General features: G+C 37.6%; 1 protein-coding gene across 1 annotated transcript; it reads left to right on the forward strand.

The window, feature by feature from the left end:
- The first annotated feature begins 2,413 nt into the window (after positions 1–2,413).
- On the forward strand, positions 2,414–17,194 carry TTLL1 (TTL family tubulin polyglutamylase complex subunit L1). Its single transcript, XM_074153069.1, has 9 exons — positions 2,414–2,526; positions 4,337–4,545; positions 6,365–6,545; positions 7,624–7,758; positions 7,927–8,035; positions 11,290–11,433; positions 13,214–13,300; positions 14,324–14,487; positions 16,013–17,194. The coding sequence occupies exons 1-9, from the start codon at positions 2,414–2,416 to the stop codon at positions 16,140–16,142; spliced, it is 1,272 nt and encodes a 423-aa protein (XP_074009170.1). The 3' UTR covers positions 16,143–17,194.
- Positions 17,195–20,741: the final 3,547 nt, after the last annotated feature.

A 20,741-nucleotide genomic window follows, 5' to 3' on the forward strand; every position in this document is an offset into this window, starting at 1 on the left:
CTCAAATAAAAAGGGCAAGGTTGTAACACATTATATCAGAGGATTGACAAAAGTAACTTGATCCGGTGGGTTGACCCTGCCTGGATGCCAGGTGCCCACCAAAGCTGCTCTGTCACTCCCCCTTCTCAGCTGGACATGGGGAGAGGAAATATAATGAAAGGCTTGTGGGTCGAGATAAAGACAGGGAGACATCACTCAGCAATTACCGTGACAGGCAAAACAGACTTGACTTGGGGAAAATTACTTTAATTTACTACCAATCCAATCAGACGAGGATAATAAGAAATAAAAACTAAATCTTAAAACATCTTCCCCCTACCCCTCTCTTCCCAAGATCAGCTTCACTCCTGATTTTTTCTACCTCCTCCTCCCAAGTGGCGCAGCGGGATGGGGAATGGGGCTTGTGGTCAGTTCATCACACGCTGTCTCTGCCACTGCTTCCTCCTCACAGGGAGGACTCTTCCCCTGTTCCTGTGTGGGATCCCTACCACAGGAGACAGTTCTCCATTAACTTCTCCAATGTGAGTCCTTCCATGGGGTGCAGTCTTCAGACTGCTCCAGTGTGGGTCCCCTCTGGGGTCACAAGTCCTGCCAGCAAACCTGCTCCAGCATGAGCTTCTCTCTCCATGGGGCCACAGGTCCTGCCTGGAGCCTGCACTAGTGCAGGCTTCCCACAGGGTCACAGCCTCCTTTGGGTGCACCCACTTGCTCTGGCGTGGGATCCTCCATGGGCTTCAGGTGGATATCTGCTCCACCATTAACCTCTGTGGGCTGCAGGGGGACAGCCTGCCTCACCATAGTCTTCATGGCCCACAGGGCAATCTCTGCTCTGGTGCCTGGAGCACCTCCTCCCCCTCCTTCTTCACTGACCTTGGCATCTGCAGAGTTATTTTTCTCACATATTCTCACTCCTCTCTTCTGGATGCTGCTATACAGGTGTTTTTTTTCCTTTCATAAAGATGTGATCACACAGGCACTATCACCATCACCTGATGGGCTCAGCCTTGGCTGGTGGTGGGTTCATCTTGGATCCAGCTGGCATTGGCTCTGTTGGACACGGGGAAAGCTTCTAGCAGCTTCTCACAGAACCCATCCCTATAGCCTCCCTGCTACCAAAACCTTGCCATGCAAACCCAATACACTTGAGCCCCCCAGAACAAGACAGACACCAGTGAACTTCAGTGAGTTGAGTGGAGGGTTACCAAGATGGTCAGGGGGCTGAAACACTTGTCTGCTAAGGAGAAGCTGGGGCAACTGTGTTTCTTCAGGCTGGAAAAGAGGTGGTTCTGGGGTCACCTAAAAGCAGCCTGCCTGTACCTATGAGGAGGTTATCAAAAAGAGAGACCCAGGCTCTTTAGCGTGGTGAAAGGTGGGAAGATGAGAGACAGCAGAAGAAGAGAGGTTCAGAATATGTGGAAAAAATATATGGAAAAAAACCCTTTCCCCGTGTGGCCAGTTAAGCAGTGAGACAGGATGCCCGGAGAAGCTGGGAATCTTTAGAGGTTTTCAAAATGTGTTTGTATAAAGCTCTGACCAACCTGCTCTGATCTCATAGCTAACCCTGCATTGAGTGAAGGCTGGACAAGAGACTTCCTGAGATCCCTTCCAGCCTGAATGATGGGCTGATCCTAGCAGAGAAGATCTGGACAAGTGAGAGATCTAATGCAGAAAGTGACACCTAGGTGTCATTAATTGAAATGCAGCTTATAAGCACTGTTCTAACAACCTTAGGCTTGAAGAAATCCTGCTGTCAAGGATTTAATGATAGCGACTTATCCATATCTGCTCCAGCTAGAGCAGAAGGCAAGATCATGGCTGCATGAAATACAGAGAAGACAACACAAAGTTGGTAATGTTACTTAGGTTCCCTCCCTTGCCATATAGCAAATCCTGATTCTTGATAGAACGTGTAAGGAATTTCTCTTAGAATAATTTTCTTTTCTTCTACAGTCACTAAGTGATCCCTATGAACTCTCCTACTTTAAAACAAAGCAAAAAAGTATATGCATGTAAGTCTTGGTTAGAAATAATAAAATGTCCATGCTCTACGCTTGGATCTGTAAACATTATCCAGTAAGCGTACGATAGTGATTTCTGTCATTAGTGTATTTACGGGGAAACACGAGTTGTATGCCCATTCATAAGAGGTGGATTGGCTGGGGAGCATGAAAGGTCCTTGTAACTAGTGTCCTTGTTTGTAGTTGACCGGTTGACATGCAGGGTTTCAGTCTGAACCGAAAATGTTATTTTCCTTGATTTTTAAATTAATTTACTACTTCTAATTTACTTATGTTAAAGTGCTTTCTAGATGCCACTTTTCTTTCGCTTTGATGTTCTTGGTTTGTATCCTCCCGTTTTCAACTTCACATCTTTAAACTTTTCTTTAGTAACAGGTTGATTCTGCCTTAGGATAATGGCAGGAAAAGTGAAGTGGGTAACTGACATAGAAAAGTCTGTTCTAATAAACAACTTTGAAAAAAGAGGCTGGATTCAGGTGGCAGAAAATGAAGACTGGAATTTTTATTGGTGAGTACATTAAAAATACCAATTTCTAAATTTGTGAAGCATTTTAACATCTTATGTTAATACCATTAATAATATAACAAAATGCATATTGAAAAATGAAAGATGCAGAAATTATCATTGATTTACTGCAGTGCTCCTAAGAGTGTAAGATTGTTTTGTTGCTTCTGTTTTGTTGTCTTATGCTGCTGCTGGTCTTCTGTTCAGATTTGCATTGGTAGATTCCTGTATCTGTGCAGGCCTGCTAAAGTCATTGTTTTCTTCAGGGCAGAAGGTCCCATCTGCATGGATCCATTCCCATGCTACTAATCTCATGTATCGTTAGTTTGCCAAAGGTTTTTTGTCAGGGCGTGGAAAGTCACTGACCTAGCAAGATACCAATCGCTTCTGGGAATACCAATTGTAAAAAGCCCAGGGCAAAGACTGTGCTTAGTGTTTTTTGTTTTGAAATGTGATACCTGATTTTATTTGATTTTTTTGTATGCAGTAAGCAGAATTTTTCCTTTACGGTTGGAGGTCATTTGTGGCCTGAGGGCAATCTTTGAATGTATCTTTTCCCAAAATTTTCTGATTACATGACATAAGCAAAATAATGCAAGAGTACACAGTTCCAATATATGATAGAATATTCTTTTATCAGTGTGACAGGGGCTTGCCCTGTTACCAGAGTCCAGGCTCCTGTAATAGAGGCCTTGAGAACTGTACTTTCCTTCTCCTTCACGATAATGATTTATATGCAGACTAATTATTCAGCATTTCAATACTGAGAGTGAATGCGAAATTAAATCAAGATAATGGTGAAAGAAGGAGAGTGAGTAATCTAACTTCTTATTTGGCGTTTGTCTAATATAAGACCGTGAAATGCTGTCCTAGAATGCAGTAATCTTTTAATTGGCAGAAACAATACTGTTTAAGTAAACCAAACAATTTATATTGTCCCTTTCAAATACAACAGAATGGCAGTTTGTGCTGCCAAATGTACCCTTTGTGAACCACTTATTTAAATGGGTAGGAATCTAGTAATCTGCTCATGCTTTTGGAATGCGATTGGGGGGGAGTGGGGGAACAGGGCAGTCATGGAAACTGTTGTGTGACTGGTTTTTTTGTTTGGTTTTGGGTTTTGTTTTTTTTTTTTTTCCTTCCTGAAATGATAATGCAGTGGATTGATGGCATTCAGGAAATATTCTTAAGTTTCCAATGTGAGACATCTAATACAGAAAATTCTTCGTATCTATGGCCCTGCTCTTATGTTCTGTGAAAAATGAAGTAGATAACTGATTTGATGACTTTGTCACTGCAGCCCTCTGGTCTGGTGTTTATGGGTGTTTTTAGCAAGATCTCTGAATCACTGTTTTCAATTCCTACGCTTGAAGTCCTTTACAATTGGAATACCAAGGTAGTCAGTAGGAATTTGGTTTTGTGGCTTTTTTTAAGAGGAAAGCTGAGTTTCCAGAGTGAAGTAGCAGATTTAGAAAGATGCTTCTGTAGCATTTGGGTGCGTATCAGTCATTTTTAGGCCCTGCTGCGGGTTGACCTGGTTATCAACAAGCCAGAGTCCAGTAGGGCCAAGTTGTCATCTTCCTTTCCTCAATTTCTGTGCCAATTTCAGTAGCACTAGAGGGATCAATAAAACTTCTGGCAGAATTTCATTGGTTTTGCTAATAGAAGTTCAGGATATGTTGCACTGTCAGTGCAGCAAAATGTTATACTATAAAGAGAAAAGATGAATTGAATGTAACAAAATAATTTCAACTTTGTCCTCCTGAATTGTGTTTCGTAAGAGAAATCATTTGGTATCTGTCTTTGCTTTCAGGATGAGCGTACAGACAATTAGAAATGTTTTCAGTGTGGAAACCGGTTACCGCCTCTCTGATGACCAAATTGTCAATCATTTCCCAAACCACTATGAACTGACCAGAAAAGATTTGATGGTAAAGAATATCAAGCGATACAGGAAAGAACTTGAGAAAGAAGGAAGTCCTCTTGCAGAAAAGGACGAAAATGGGAAATATATTTATTTGGGTATGTGTTTCTCTTTGTCAGCATTAATCTTTTTTCCTGTGTGGTCAATAAGCTGGAATTGAGCTAGCTTTTCTGTGCATAAGGCACTGAACCTCTCAAGTGTTAGAACATTAAAGTGACTATCTTGAAATGCTCTGTTCCTGTCAGTTAAATAAAGTGCACTTTGTCCTGAAGTTATTTGCTGCATTCTGCAAACCTAACAGCCTTCTCTCTCTGTCTTCTCCTCCTTTTCCCTCCCCTCAAATCTGTCATTAGAGCATAAGGAAACACAAGAATAGGGAACGCGATAAAAACAATAGTAGTGAGTATTTCCTATGAAATACTATATTTTCAAAGCTTTTCACAAACCTTGCTTTGAAGGATAATGGCTAATATTTTACAAATTGAGAGGAAGAGAGGGGATGCCACTCATTCAGGATCTTTGTTGAAATTAGAAACAAAGTGGGAATAAAAGATTGAACATTTCTGTTACCACAGCACTAAGACCCAATTCCTCCACTCTGTACTTGCTAGTATTTAGCAATATTCAGTGAGGAGAACAAACCCAGTTTGTATGCATGGAAGTTGTATTTAGACTTAGTTTTGTAAGTAGTAAGATCCTTAAAGAAGACTAAACCAGTTCAGTATTAGCGGAAGCAACACTGAATGAAGTGATAATGAAATTATTATTTTTGAATGTAAGGGTACAGAAATGGCTGTGTAACCAGGCTTTTTGTGTTTTTTGGGGGGAAGTCTGGTGGAGGGAAGGGGTTGGTTGGCTGGAGTTTTGATGGGGTTGTTTTGTTTTGTTTTTACTTTGAAGAGTGAAAATTGTGGGATTAAGGTACTTTGCAATAATATTAGTGGTGAAACCAAAGGGTTCTGGAACTTCATATGAGAAAGATTGGAGTTTCTTTAATTCAAAAGTGAAAAAAACATCTCAAAACCTTATACTGGAGCAAAAACTAAATTAAGCTTTTGCAGAAAGGCTCTAGATGGAACTGAATGAATTAACTCTTTAGAAAAGAAATTTGAGGGAAGATGGAGAACAAGTAATGACTGCTAGAAAATAATAATAATAATTAAGAAAAAGCAAACAAAAAAAACCACCAAGAAAAATCCCCAACCAAACACAAACCAAATCCAAACCAGCTGTAGATCAGGAATGAGGAGATTAAAGTTGTTTTGGAGGTCAGAAAGCATTGGAGTGAAACAGAGATGGGGATATGTTGAATTGATCTACATCTTGGCAAAGTGAAGTGGTTCATCCATGTAAGAAAAAAAGCAGTTCTATATGGGTGGACGTGAGAATAATCTGATAGCAAAAAGGGAGAAATGCTTTTCTTTAGAGTTCAGTAAGCATGGCAATACTGATTGTGGGAGCAAATAAGAATGACTAATGGGAGTTACATGGAAATAAAGATGACCACTCCAAAGGAGAAGCAACACCAACACTCACATTTTTGCATGCACAGAGAATGATAGTGGTTAGCGAAATGGTAAAAACTGGCATAAGAAATTGAGAAAGTTTGATAAAGTTAAGTTGGAATGGTATATAATACTCTAATTTCACAGCATACAAGCACACAAAGAAAATTGACTTGTGAATTAAAATCTATTAATGTGAAGTTAGCAGCATGCAATATTTTGTAATTGTTTGTTTAAGTAAAAACTATAACTGGAATTTAAATGAGATAAAAAACAACATGAGTCTTAATGAAGGTGGATCATACCAGACTGGAAAACTGAAAAGACAAAAATTTGTTTAGTCTATATGTGTCAATAGCCTTACCATATATAGTGTTCTTAATTGTGCACCTTTTTTTTCCCCTTACCTCAGATTTTGTTCCTGTTACTTTTATGCTTCCTGCCGATTATAATCTCTTCGTTGAAGAATTCAGAAAAAATCCCTCCAGCACTTGGATTATGAAACCTTGTGGCAAAGCTCAAGGAAAAGGAATATTTCTAATCAATAAACTCTCCCAAATTAAAAAATGGTCTCGAGACAGCAAAACATCTTCGTAAGTTCTTAAAACACAAATCCTTTAATGTGTTTTCTGTAATCAGGTGAACCACATCAACATGCTAATTGTCTGATGCATGGGGAAAGTACTCCATTATTATTGCTTTGTCATTATATAGTTAGTTTTGCATTTAATCTCAGTTGTTATCTGACTTCCTTCTTCAAGAAGGTTTTAATACGATTTGTTTTGGTATGAGAAGGTACAAAGAACTGTTCAATTAACTATTCTTTATAAAAAGGCTTTAAGTGTTATTGGGGAAAAAAACTGCACAGAAATAGATTGTTCTGCTTCATATTACTAAATAGCAGGAACCAAGAGAAAAATCTTTCCCTAAGTAATTTCAATAATTATTTTATTTAATATATATTAAATCACTTTTAAAATTAGTATAAAGCATTTATATGAAATAACTACATTATCTGTTTGGAGCACAAAATAATACACCTCATGTTGGTGATCTACTTCCAAATGGATGAAAAAGGTTAGCAATCTGTGTTTTTCTCTGACTAGTAAAGTTTTGATCACACAACTAATGTTAATTTTTTTCCTGCTATAAAGTGACTGGCCAAATATCACTTGAGTCTTCTACCCCCCATCCCCCATCCTTTTGATTTGGAATCTGAAGAATGTCACAGTCTGAAAGTTATCTTAGCTTTTCACAGTCATTTGCAGTTGCACACCAAGCATAAATACAATATTCTAGGAGTATAAGACCTTGACTAATGAATGTAATGTAATACATAGTCTTTGCTTGTCTGAACCATGCCAAGCTCTAAATGCTCTCCAAGGAACAGACTCGCTTGTAGAGCTGCATTCTAAATGCCCTGTTAACTTCAAAACTGAGTTTAAATGGTTCATTGATCTTGGTCATCTGTTTAGTATTTTTAACTTTTTTTTGGTATGTAATGCCTGATGCCAAGTGTGTATTATTAACCACAACAACTTTAGACATTGCCTTGGCAAAGCAAGATTTCTGTCAATCCAAAATTTACAGACTGCTTCTAAAGAAGAAAAAGACTTAGCAGATTGTATGGTTGCAATTGTCACATTCTGAAATGTGATTTGTATTTTTCAGGTTTGTAACTCAGTCTTCCAAAGAAGCCTATGTGATTTCTCTCTATATCAACAATCCATTACTTATTGGTGGAAAGAAATTTGATCTTCGTCTATATGTTTTAGTATCTACGTATCGTCCACTGAGATGTTACATGTAAGATTGTATGTATTTGTATTTTGTTTTGAGAGAATGTTTAATGTAGTCAAAATAATGTTGCAGTCATTGTACAAAGAAGTTTAACATGTACATGGTATCCTTGAATGCTCTTTTCCTTATTTCTTATTGGGCTTTAACACATTTTAATGGCTTTTTGCATTTAAGGTATAAACTTGGATTTTGCCGGTTTTGCACAGTAAAATATACACCAAGTACAAGTGAATTGGATAACATGTTTGTACATCTTACAAATGTTGCCATTCAGAAACATGGGGTAAGTGTACTGACTTCCTAGGTGCTCTTTTGTAGCAAGACTGATTTTCTTACATTGTTCCCAAAAACTTGGAATAAAAAGGTTTTATTTGTCATGTTCTCCATCATCTTCCAATTAAAATACTTCAGCTTGAACTTACTAATAAATTTCAGCAGACTGCAGATGAAAAGTATGCAAGATAACAAGTTGCAGCTCTCTAATAGACTGTGATATCTTCAGTATTGACTTGGAGTAGTTGAAAGCAGGGTATTTTTTTTCTAGTCTCCTGTCATTTAAATGCTAATATCCTCACTTAGCAGTTGATTCTCTGAGCAGTGAAATTAATGAAGCCTGGTTCCTGTGAATTTGTATTTTATAATAGCACTTCAATATCGCCTTCCTGATCTCCCTTTCCCTCTTTCTCTCTCTTCCATGGAGTTAATTCAGGTTTCCTATTTCCAGTACTTATTCATCACAGTACTTTCCAGCTTATTCCTATGTTTGTCCCCCACCCCCAGCTTCCTTCTCTGGGTAAGAAAGGGAATGTGCAGTTGCGAGCTGGGAGATAAATGTGTGCTGCCGGGGGCAGCTGGTGGCTTCCTCTTGAATGGACAAAGATGGAGCTCTGCCTGCAGAGCAGTTCTGTCCTATAATTTGTCATTGATATTCATAAAACATGTGGAAACCTGATAGCTTTGACAGCACTTCCCTGTGTCAAAATAGGCTGAAATTTGCCACTGGGAGGAAAGGCTAGTGGGTCAGGGGTGACATGAACAGATGGGCATACACTGTCACTGCCCAAGCCTTGTGTCTTCAGGGAATCCACTTGATGATGATGACTGTCCCTTTTGCGTTGTTAGCGGAAGTCTGTGATTTATAAACCATGCCTCTGTTATGGTAATTAAAACTCAATTGTCGCACTTCCTAATTACATAGGTTTTATTTTAAGAGCATGGAAAATGTGTATGTACATACATGTACACTTATGCATATATATATTCATATATGTATACACATACAAGATACATATAATGTATCTTAAATTGCAACCTTGCTAAATGTGCCTTGTCTCTTACTGTTCGGTAAGATGTGCAGCATAGCAGAACTGTTTATGTCTGGATATTACTGTAACAACAATGTGAATTATAAATATCACTTATGGTGGTAGTTATAAACCAGGGAAGTGTCAAAATATGGCATTTTTCAGCGCAACAAACGTTTTCCTGCTTAGGTGCTGATTTGTGAAGTGCTTCAAACACATTATTGTTTGACAGGGTGTACTGAGAATTAGTTGTGTTGAAAGCAGATCCCATAAACTTAGAGCACTGCTGTTGCCAATAGCAGTGAACAAATGAGGCACGTGAGACATTGCCTTTCCCGTTATTATGCACCCTTTCATCTTCTCTACCAGTTAAAGAATGGCCTTCAAGATTTCTCCCAAATAAAAGTAGAAGTGAAAATAGAGGTGAGGTCACTTTGAGAGAAGAAAAGACAACAGAAATAATAGCTTAAAAATGTGGAGTCATTATTGGAGTATTTCAAAAACTTTTTAGAAATTCTGAACCACTAATATCTGTTGAGTTTTGCAGAAAGAAGTGAGAAAAGTTTAATGTAGAGCCATTCTATCCATCCTCTCTGTCCTTCTATTTTAAACATGTCTGTAACTTTGGAGGCACTTAGGCTGTAGAGTTTTAGAAGAAGAAGAACCTAATTTGAACCATCAAGTAATTTATCAAAATTATGATGAGGTCTGGAAAAACTCTTTAAGCTCTAGTTGTTAATCTGTACTGTAACCCCTATGTGAACCATGGAGTTCCAGTGTGTTTGTACCCTACAAGCTCATGGGAAAACTTCCCTAATTTGAAAAGCATACAATTCAATATCGGGGAGAGGGAAAGGGGAAAATGAAGGAAGGAGGGTAAGTCAGTATACCCATTGTAATGTTTGTGCTGGAAAAGACAGTTCAAAGTCATTATTCACTGCATGTGTAATACAAACAAAACAACAGTAATTCTTCTACGTAATTATTTTCAGTTAGTGATCTTATAAGTAGCCTGCAATATTCTACTTTGTTTTAATACTTTTAATTAAACAGCTGTCATTGTGTAAAGCTCTACCCAGTTGCAATCTATTTTGATTTGAGTACTTGTTCTGAAATGCAAAGAGGGTTGAAACTTTGATCTCTGTTCCCTTGCTGGAATCTGATCTCAAGACATTTTTTCCATGCAGCAAGTCCTGAGAACCATGTTTCAGATCTTTATTTGTACAGTCCAGTTTTCCAAATTTACTAGGGGGGAAGCTGTAGAAAAAGCCTAAAAATAGATAGAGGCTTCTCTGACCTTGCCTTAGAGGATGACAGATTTCATTCCTCTGACAACTTTTTTCTGCTCTATGCATTCTGTGTTTTATGATTTAGCAGGCATACAATCATTCATTCTTAGAAATGCTCTGAGGAGAACCTTTATAGAGGGACAAAGCATTGGTTCTGAGAGTTATTCAAGGGCTGAATGTGTGTCTTTCCATCAGTAAGAATACCCTCAGTTTGCTTTTGTCTTTCCATTTAAAGAGAATGTAGAGCAGAGCCTTGATAACCTCTGAAAAGACAAATATAAGGTAACCTCCTTTTTTTCCCCTGTTCTGTTTCAGTTTCAGTAGCACTTAGTGTTTTTTCTATATCAAAATACTGAATTACCTGAAAAATTAATCTTTAAAAATACAGTCACTGTCCTCTTGAATGTAACTGTTGTCAGTAGCACCATTAAGAAGATACAGGTTTTGCATTTTGGGAAACAGTCAAGTCACATTTTAAATGAATAAACACAGACAAGCACTTTCAAGTGCTGCATTTTAAAACAGCTAACTTCAGTGAAAGTTGTCTATTGCTCACTTATTTATTTCTCTCTTATCCCCAAAGGAGGAAAAAGTTCAACTCTTTCCTTTCACGTTTTAAAGCTTGTATTTCCCAATCATAAATTATGTTTTACTAGAAAACTGTCAAAGTACAGTTGTTTTTTTCTTCTGAAAAAGATTTATTACTTGGTTTGCAATGTGTGATATAAACATATACAGCTATAATAAAAACAGTTGTTTACATAGAGGGCAGTTCAAAGTAAAGCTGAAGTCTTCATAAAACTGTAAAATAGAGTAAAAGCAACTTGCTGAGCTTGTTTGTAGAGCAGTACTTGCATGTAAGTAAGCGGGACTTGTGCGTGAATGAAACAAAACTGCTGATCAGCTTCAAAATCTTAGACTGAATTAACTCCTTAACTCTTCAGGATGATTACAATCATATCCATGGAGGCAAGTGGACGGTGAGTAACTTACGCCTGTATCTGGAGAGCACCCGTGGAAAGGAAGTCACAAACAAATTATTTGATGAAATTCACTGGATAATTGTGCAGTCACTGAAGGCTGTTGCGGTGAGTACTGTTCCTGGAATGCTGCCAGTGATAGCATTACAGCTACAGGCTTCTCATAATCATGAAAGTGAGTTTGCCATCAAAACCCCGAAAATCTATTTCCTGCTGTTCGAGTGATGGTACTGATACTGATTTCTGCAATTCTGTTATCTCTTGATTTCTCTGAGCTGAGTGAATTTGAATCTTGGGTGGGTGGGTGAGCTATCTGTGCATATTGAAGAAGTGGATGAATCTCTTTCCTTGAGGGCTCTGTGAACTATTTAATGAGACTTGATACTGCCCTTGTGAATAGAATTGAGCTCTGCCAAGTTGCATGACGTCATTTCAGCAATAACAAATGTGTCAAAGAAAAAATAGCTCTGGAGGACAATTTATCAAAGAAAATGTAAGGCTATTAGTTCAGCAGAGTTACATAACTTACTTCCATCTCTTTTATACACGAGTCATGTAGTTATCATCAGCTCTTGTTTTAAAAAAAAAGAAAAATAGCAACCAATCCTCTGCTTGAGTGACTTTCTAGTGTTTGGGTAATATGCCATGATTACAGTAGAGAGCAGGTATCACTCTGTGGGTCACCTGGGGTAACTGAAGAGCTCAGCGGTGCCAAGGATTGTCTTGTTCCCAAGTGCATGATACTGTCGTCTCTTTGGGGTTGGTCCTGGCACCATCATGAGCTGAATCAGCTCACTCACCCAACTGACAATTACTATCTTGCTTTATTGATGGGTTAGTATTCTGCCAGTGTAATAAGCTGAATCACCTCACTGAAGGACCAGATGAACACAGAATCAGCAGGAGAAAGAGGGACAAGGTCATGAAGCTGGGAGCAGTGGGAGGTGGGGAAGCATGGTTCAACTCAGCCCCTGCCGTGCAATCGTATTTGAAACCAAATGAGAAAAAAAGAGATGTGATAAAAATGTTAGCAGAACCTTAAAAGAGAAGAGAAAAAGTGTTGAGAATTATTGAGCATGCCGTGTTTTGGTCCTCTTGTTTTTCTGACAATGGCAAATGCAATGAGAGATGCTTATTCTTCCTTTCCCCTTTCACTCCCTGAAGAATTGAAAAGCTTTCATTATTAGTCATGGGGAAATCATCTCATTAACCTGTCACAAAGGTTTCTTTAAAAGATCTGGTGAGATCTGTGTAGAAGAAAAGTCGTACCATGCATACTGCAAATGTTTAGCAGATGCTGGAAAACTACTGATTCTTTAGAGGATGTGCGTCTCAGTACAACTTGGTCCTGCATCTCTCTTGGCTTTCAGGATCATAGTTGACATGAGCTCATTATAATTTTAAAATGTATTTGGTAATTGTTCGACCACAAATGTCTGCATAGTTACAGCAGTATAATAAATGTCTTTGAATAAGTCTCCTTTTTCTGAAGTTTAAAGATTTCATGATTATGTGAAGCTGTTATGTAAATTTTTAAACTTCCTGATTTCTCCTGATGCATGTAGGCTTTAAATATTGCTACTACTTATGCAAAATATGAAACCACTTTTATTTTGATGCTGGAAACATAATGTAAAATTAATGTAACTTAGTAGTTGGCATTAGTGCAATCATTAATATTGAAATATTTACTTACAGCTTGGAAAAAGAGGCAATCCTGAACTTAGTAGTTAGCAAGCTTATGTTAGAATTACAGCACTGAAAACTGTTGTAGAAGATTCATAATGTAATCGCTGGTGGTTTCTAGCAAACAAAGTGTATAACCAGGTTACTTACTCAATTGTGGATTTTAATACATATTGTTATCTTTTTTTTTGTTTTTTAACAGCCTGTAATGAATAATGATAAACACTGCTTTGAGTGTTATGGATATGACATTATCATTGATGACAAGCTTAAACCATGGCTAATTGAGGTAAAGATACATAAAATACAGGAAAAAAACCTTCCTTCTCATTTCACAGAATAAAACTAAGTAAATTTCAGTGTAGTCTTTCCTCTTTTGAACTTTTTTACTCCTCAGGTAAGTGGATTAAGAAAAATGTTGGAAAGTAAAATAGGCCATGTGATGGCCAAGCTAGAATATGCTTTTGTTTCCTATATGTTTGGTGTTTCTATTTGTAGCTTTCTGTTTTGTCTTTTAAATCCAGCGCGTCCATACAATTGGACTTCAGAGGTAGTCTGAATGTTAGCAGCCCTATTAGATACCGTATCAGTAGCTGGAAAATTGGCATTGGCTCGATGGAGCATAACATCAAACTTAAATATTAAATGCTGTCATGGCCTTAATGTTGCAGCTCGAGAGGAAAGAAAAGGGGCACACAAGGGATAATTGGGATATTTGGAAGGCTTTTTTTTTTTTTCTTCACATAAATTTCTCTTTAGTGTATTAACTTTGGACCTATACATTCAAAATTAATTACATCCAGCCCTCTTCCCTCTCAATCTAATTGGAAGTGAAAGATCAAAGGTAAATTCACTTTATAAAAAAGAAATCAAAATATCTGTTTATTGTTCTGGTACCACTTCTCCATAATAAATGTGGAACAAGATAGATGTTAGATGAAGCCCAGTTTTAATTAAAACAAGATGCAACGTAGTGCTTTGAATAAAGGTGATGTATGTGTTTCTCCAGCTCACAGTTTAACAGGGGAGAACTTGTTGATGAACTCTGTCTTGTCTTGAACTCTGGTGAATCTAGTCTCAACAAAAATCTTCAGGCTGACACTGCAGACACTTAGTGGTGTGGTGCTTTGTTTTTTAACTAAAAAGAAAAATGCCCAGTGGGGGATTCCTTCCAGTGTCTGAGGAACTGAAAGATGTGCTTTGAGACGCTGAGTCTTAATTTCCCAAATAGTACATATAGTCATGACACATGCTGTTTGGAGAACTACATACCACTCAAAAAATTGATGCTGACATTTTTTTTCTTTTGTAGGTTAATGCTTCCCCTTCTCTTACTTCCAGTACTGCTAATGATCGCATCTTGAAGTATAATCTTATTAATGACACACTTAACATTGCTGTGCCTAATGGGGAAATTCCAGACTGCAAATGGAATAAATCTCCACCGAAAGAGGTTCTTGGCAATTATGAAGTCTTGTAAGTTATATCAATGTTCTATATAACTGGAAATGTTTTTCAGTCACCTCACTTTTTTAATGTGTAATGTAGACCACAGAGGTAAAGTGAACTTCATTGTAATGTGAAAAATGGGCATAAAGTGCCACTTCATTTTTTTGGAGCTGCAGTAGCAGCGTTGGAGGTGGGAGTGCATTAAAGCAGAGTTACCTCACCTCATCTCCAGAAGGAATGTTACTTATCTGAAAAGCCCCTGCCTGCACCTTCTGAGCTTCCAGCAGCTGGATTTGAGGGGTAAAGGCAAAGAGAGTGTTTGTCTTCTACATGTGTAAAACTTTAATTGTATTGAGTATGATATATAGACGGTAGTTAAATAGATATAATAGCTATTCAATAGAATTTTTCTCTCAGTTCATAGAAATTATGCCGCTTGACTCCTGTAATTCATGGATGTAATAAAAATGACTTGTTTAGGTATTTTTTAAATTCCCCAATCTGTATTACAAAGGGGGAAATGAAAAAGACAGAGTTCTTAATATTGGAGCATCTGAAGGATTTATCTAGGATTTATTGGTCTTATACAGAAGAACACTGATTTAAATACCATATGGATGATACGGTTTCTCATATCTTTTGAGAAAATGTTCAGATAGGTTCTCTAGCACTAGTGATGCAATTGTTCAATATGTCAGGAATGCGGTTATGTACATAGTTGATCCACCACACTGATCTTAAATACTCTTTCTATAGACTAGTAAAGACAGTTAACTATGTACGTGTTGGATGAATCGTGATTTAAGTTTTAATTAATTTTATATACATGGTATCTGCAAATACCTATACAATAGTGTAACTGAGTGTATATTTTGACTGTTCTACAAAATATTATAGTATTGTCTTTATGCATCTATAGCAAATTTCTGCTTGCAATTTGCATAGCAGCTGGGAGGTGAGTATATACTGAGGTTATCTGAGGCCATAATGGGCTTAGATATTTAAAGAACTACTTGTCACTGTGGTTAAGTGTTACAAAATATATGTCATCAAATGCATTTAATTTAAGCACGCTGCTGTTTGTTCACCTCATTCTTTCCTTACTCGCTCTCTGATGCAACAGTGGAGTTTTTTAGCACTACCACTAACAATCCTCTGTTTGAAGCAATAGCTTAAGACTTTATGAAAGCTGCCAGCAGTCTGATGTTCTTGCTTAACCACAGACCTACGTAGTGAGGAGAAATACAGAAGTACGTGTAAAATTTCACAAGCATAAACTTTCACAAACTCAGGAGTTTAACCAAAGCTGCCAGATGATTTCTTTCTTTCAAAAAGTAGCTGAAGATATTTCAGTTGGTCTGTATTGTAACGTCATATTCAACTTCCTTGAATAATAGCTGCATATCAAACTATGCATGTGTATACCTATGTGTAGAACAGCTTGTATTAAATTTCAGTGCTAGATATTAAGCAAAATAGAATATAGAGGACCCACTCTTATTTATGTAGTAAATAGAAGGATAAGGCATTGAACGGGTTATCTTGTTTTCAGATATGATGAAGAGATGGCGCAAAGTGATGGGCCTGATCGTGACTTGCGAAGTCGTTCTGGGCAGTCCAGTGGAGTAAAAGGAAATCGTGCAAGAGATTCAGGAAAGCCTGTACTTACCACCTGGAAGTGATAACAGAACAAACAGCTGCACTCTTGGTAGGAAGACATCATGAACAAAAATGCAGTTTTTGAACAGATTCCTCTATTTTGCTATGTTGCATGTGGGAAATATTAAAAGAGGACAATACAGCCTTTGAAAAGAAGTGAAACAAACACTCTAAAACCAGGAACTGTACTAGACATACACTGACTTGATAATTATTACAATGAGATATATAGTATGTATATATAATTATTTTATATACATATACTTTGCATAAACTAATATTCTCTCAGTAATGATTATTTATAAAGATGACAACTTTATACTTTCTTTATAAAGATGACAACTCAAAATACGGGTTCTGAAAGAAACCCCTTCCTGTTGTGGATATAATTTATTTCCTATAGTAGCCTATCCCTACACCCCTGTAATAAATAAGCTGTGGGTTCTGTAAAAGTGTGGTAGTGGTGAGTGTCAATATTGTCACAATGATGGTTCAGATTCTTGCTAGTAAAAGAAGAGAAACTAGAAAAAATAGCAATACATGGAATTGAGGCTATTGTCAGTTAATGCAGCTAATGATTTATAACCAGTATGAAGAAATTGAAAAGCAACTCTTTATATGCTGAGGGTTTTGGGTTTTTTTTACATTTCCTTGAAGTGTTTTGGGCTGCTAACTCTTTAAAGGTAGAAAGTTTCATGGACTGAGGGAGTGTTTCAAACGATACATTGATGCATTTTTTCACTAGCCATTAATTTTTATTTCAAGATAATGCATTCTGTGGAAAAACAGACAGAACAACTACATACTGTAATAAATCTTGTTGCTTGAAGCTGATGATAAATCCTTATTTGCACCAGAATCTCTTCATGTATTTATGCATGTATATAAGTACAATATCTGTATATTTTTGTATATTTTGTGTGCATTATAACAAAAATATTGTTGCACGTGGTAAGCTATTTCTGGTAGCTCTGATTACAAAAGTTGTGGTGATTAGCTACCAAAATGTATAGAGCAAAAGTTACAAATAGATATCTCAGTCTTCTAACAGCATAGCATATAAATAAACTAGTTGGGTCTGTGATTGGCTTTTGCTTCCACTTGCATTTCTACCAGTTATTGGGCGGTTATTTATAAATGTCAATGTGTAGTTCTAGTTGTCTTTATTCTCCTTCCCCTCCTTTCCCCTCCTCTTTTTTTTTTTTCTTTTTTTTTTTGCTGGTGGAATATTGTGGAGAGGAAGATGAAGGAGGCTGAGAGTTGCAAATGTCCATGTAACCATAATACACTCTAATCTGAATGCCACTAGTGCAGTGATACTCAATCTGCCTGCCACAGCGGGCTACGTGCTTTGCCCTCCTATGTGGCAGGCCACTAAAAGTGCATGCAAAGTAAATTTTAACCTCTCCTGAAAGTTTTGAGTTTCTTGACACATAAAAAACAGACCAGCTGCACCACAGAAAATGTCAGTCCTTTTCCTGCTTTTGAAGGTCCTCCTATAAGAGGGCAGCTGCTCACAAACTGCGGTCTTTGGGGCAGTTGGTGCTGATGACTCTCAGTCTGAACACAATCCGGCAAGAGCAGTTTGGGCTGCAGAAGGAGGGCAGATGTGGGCTGGGCTGACCAGTATCCTTACACGTGATCTGGGATTCATCCTTGCAATAAAGAATGAAATATGCAGACTGAATGAGTCACTCCAAGTGTAATCCTCATCTTGATTAATCTCGTATATTCCATTAAAATAAAGACCAAAATCCAACTGATTCTTTGCTCATCAGACTTGAGTCTTCCCACTGGCCTCTACCAAAGCATATTCAAGTTGACTCCTGAAATAAGGCTAAGAAAAGATGATTACTGCAGGATAGTAAAGCTCATCTAAATTCCAGGTCTCATAGTTGTTGGGGTTGGGGTTTTGTGTTTGGTTTGTTGGTGGTTTGTTTTGTTTTTTTTAATTCCAAAAGGTGAGTCTTGCTTGTATATTTGAACCTAGATAGGTAAGCTACTCTTAAGTCGATGTGTGGTCAGATATTAAGGGTTGTTTTAATGATGTGATATTTAGTGGGCAGATGTTTCCGGTTTTACCCCCAACTGCCTGTTGCGGGTAAAGGAGGAAGTAGTGACAACCTTAGGAACTATGAGACCGTAGTAAATAGTATTTTGTAGTACGGCTATATTTCTTAGACAGGCAATACAACAGGGGTCCTGTGATAGAAGGAAAATGGAGCTTTCTTTCACTTTCATTTCCACTGCTTGTAATTAATTTCTTTAGTAGCTTGGACAAAGGATGTTATTGTACTCTTGTTCTGTCATAACAGTAGCACTAGCAAAGATGGCTACAATAGAATGATTACTTCTTCCCTTCTTTCCTGTTCATGCAGCCTACACTGGTGGGACTTTATAGGGAAGGGGTATATTGAGAAATGCAGATTCTGTTTAAAAAGTCAACTTCACACTGTTGTATGTAGAAGTCATAACATACTACTTGAGCTGCAGTGACTTTCAGTGTCTCCTTTGGGAGGGCTTAATGTAAAAGCAAAACCACGTCTGGGTTATTAGGATTCACTGCTGTAGAAGGCTTTGTAGACTTAATCCAGGGGATAGTTTTTAGCTGTAATTTCACAGTGAAGCAAAACTGATGGTAGTGTCTAAACAATCTTGTTCTTCTAAACTTGTTTGTAGGTGGTGCTGTGTGTTGGCAATCGTGTCTCTACAGCTAGGCAGTGAATTGAACCAGGGCCTGCAGAACACATTGACAGGACAGAATAGGAATGGCACTACCTGTAATATTACTAATATTGAATATTTTTATTTGATTGTTTGGGGTTTTTCTAATGACTTGGAAAGGGTCAACTCATTTGAGCTTGCACTCTTATTACTCAGTATGATAATGAATGTCTTCCAGTCCCGACTTCTGAAAAATTGTCATCATGTTAAATCAGGGAAAGTCTTGCTATTGCTTTCCAAGACTAAGGATTTCTGTCCCAGTGTGTAGCAGATATATTTCATTCACATACAGTATTTGGAGAGCAGTATTTTATAAGGAAAATATTTTTGTTGCAGAGCTATCAATTTGGAACGAGCAAATCCTCCTCTCTGGCCACTGTAGTATTGGGAAAGCCTATTTCAAACACTTGAGGATGAAATATGTCTGTAAAATATCTAGTAAATTATCATTACTACCTCAAAATCAAAACATTAAAGTATTACTAATGGGAGGGGAGAGAGGGAATTAAAAAGCTTCAATAGGAATCTTTGGCTATATAGTACTTAATCTCAGAGCTAGAATTTAGATTTCAAATGTTGATGTCACATTTTACACAGTTAAATCTCCAACCAATGTATTGCTAGTAATTTATCCTGCTGACCCAAACATGAATTCAGTAATGCTCTTTAAAGAGCAAAAAGTCAAAGAGACTGTTAGATAACAGTGACTCTCTCTTCCTGATCCCATTCCACTTTCTTTTTAAAAACAATAGAGTAGCGATTTAGATACATCGGACTGCTTTCTCCTCACTTCCCTTTCCAACAGGCTTTTTGCAGAGGTTGGAGTTTGAAGTTATTTTCACTTCTAATACATGAAAAACCTACGAATGCAAAGGGAGTTTTAAGGAGCGAAACTGAAATAACATGAAATTCTAGGTGACTGTGATTGGCTTTCTGATTATCAGTGACAAACAAACCCTCAGAAGCTTGTAAGCAAGTAGGTAGTCTTCCTTTTCTATGAAGAACCTGAAGCCTCATATACACAAGTGAAAAGTTCTTGAGAAACTCAAAATTAGGAACATCCATAGCTATGTAATATCTATTTTTTCTGTGTAAGACCTGTTGAAAAATACAATGCTGCTTTGACAGAATTTGAATAAGGGTCAAGTTCTGTGTTAGCTGGAATGAGAGTTTGGTCTGTGCATGAAGCAGCTTGTCTGCAGGCTCAGAAATGGGAGGATGACAAGGAGACAAAAGCAGTCATAGCTAACAGTTATGGGGAAGGGAGAGGAGGGTAATATGTGGATATCAGCCTGTGAGATGCTTGTGTGTACATGGCCTTGGAAGATAAAGGTGAATATCTGGTAAGGAGAAAGAGAAACTGGAAATTAAAACTTTAATTGCCTACTCGGAGATAAAATCTTAAACCTTTCACTCCTGTGTCCTTAACTCAATCTATTGCAGTAGTAGGATAGAACTAATGGTACAAAGTGGTGTACAAACCGATAACAGCCTGGGGCGTGCTCTGCTATCAGCTGGAACTGGAGTGATTAGAGAGATTTGTACACCACTTGAGGCATGCCTCTACTATAGGAGCTAAGGCAAACCGACTAAAGGTGAGATGCTAACATGTATAATAAAAGATGTTAAACCTTGTGTGGATGCTCTTATTGAAAGGTAAGGTAGCTTGTTGTGCCAGAGCCTAATTCTCCAAAAGATTAAAGACTCTTTTACCTCTGACTGAGAGGGCTTAAGTAGGCTTAAATCTGAGTGACTGCAAGCATTCAGGCTCTTAGTTCTGAGTAACTAACCATGGCCCTGGGCCAATCATCCTCCAAATGTATTTAACTGTAGGATAAAGAAACTGGTTTGGCTTTCAGTGGAGCAAAATAAATCAAAAATAACAGTTCTCAAAAGTT

The sequence above is a fragment of the Numenius arquata genome, chromosome 1 (genome assembly GCF_964106895.1).
Source record: "Numenius arquata chromosome 1, bNumArq3.hap1.1, whole genome shotgun sequence".
Classification (NCBI taxonomy): domain Eukaryota; kingdom Metazoa; phylum Chordata; class Aves; order Charadriiformes; family Scolopacidae; genus Numenius; species Numenius arquata.

Bases quoted from the DNA above. Each gene is read 5' to 3' on its own strand.
- TTLL1 (XM_074153069.1), top strand. From the start codon at position 2,414: ATGGCAGGAAAAGTGAAGTGGGTAACTGACATAGAAAAGTCTGTTCTA. The intron at 6,546-7,623 runs GTAAGTTCTTAA...TGTATTTTTCAG, and splicing joins CGAGACAGCAAAACATCTTC to GTTTGTAACTCAGTCTTCCA. The intron at 8,036-11,289 runs GTAAGTGTACTG...TTAACTCTTCAG, and splicing joins TTGCCATTCAGAAACATGGG to GATGATTACAATCATATCCA.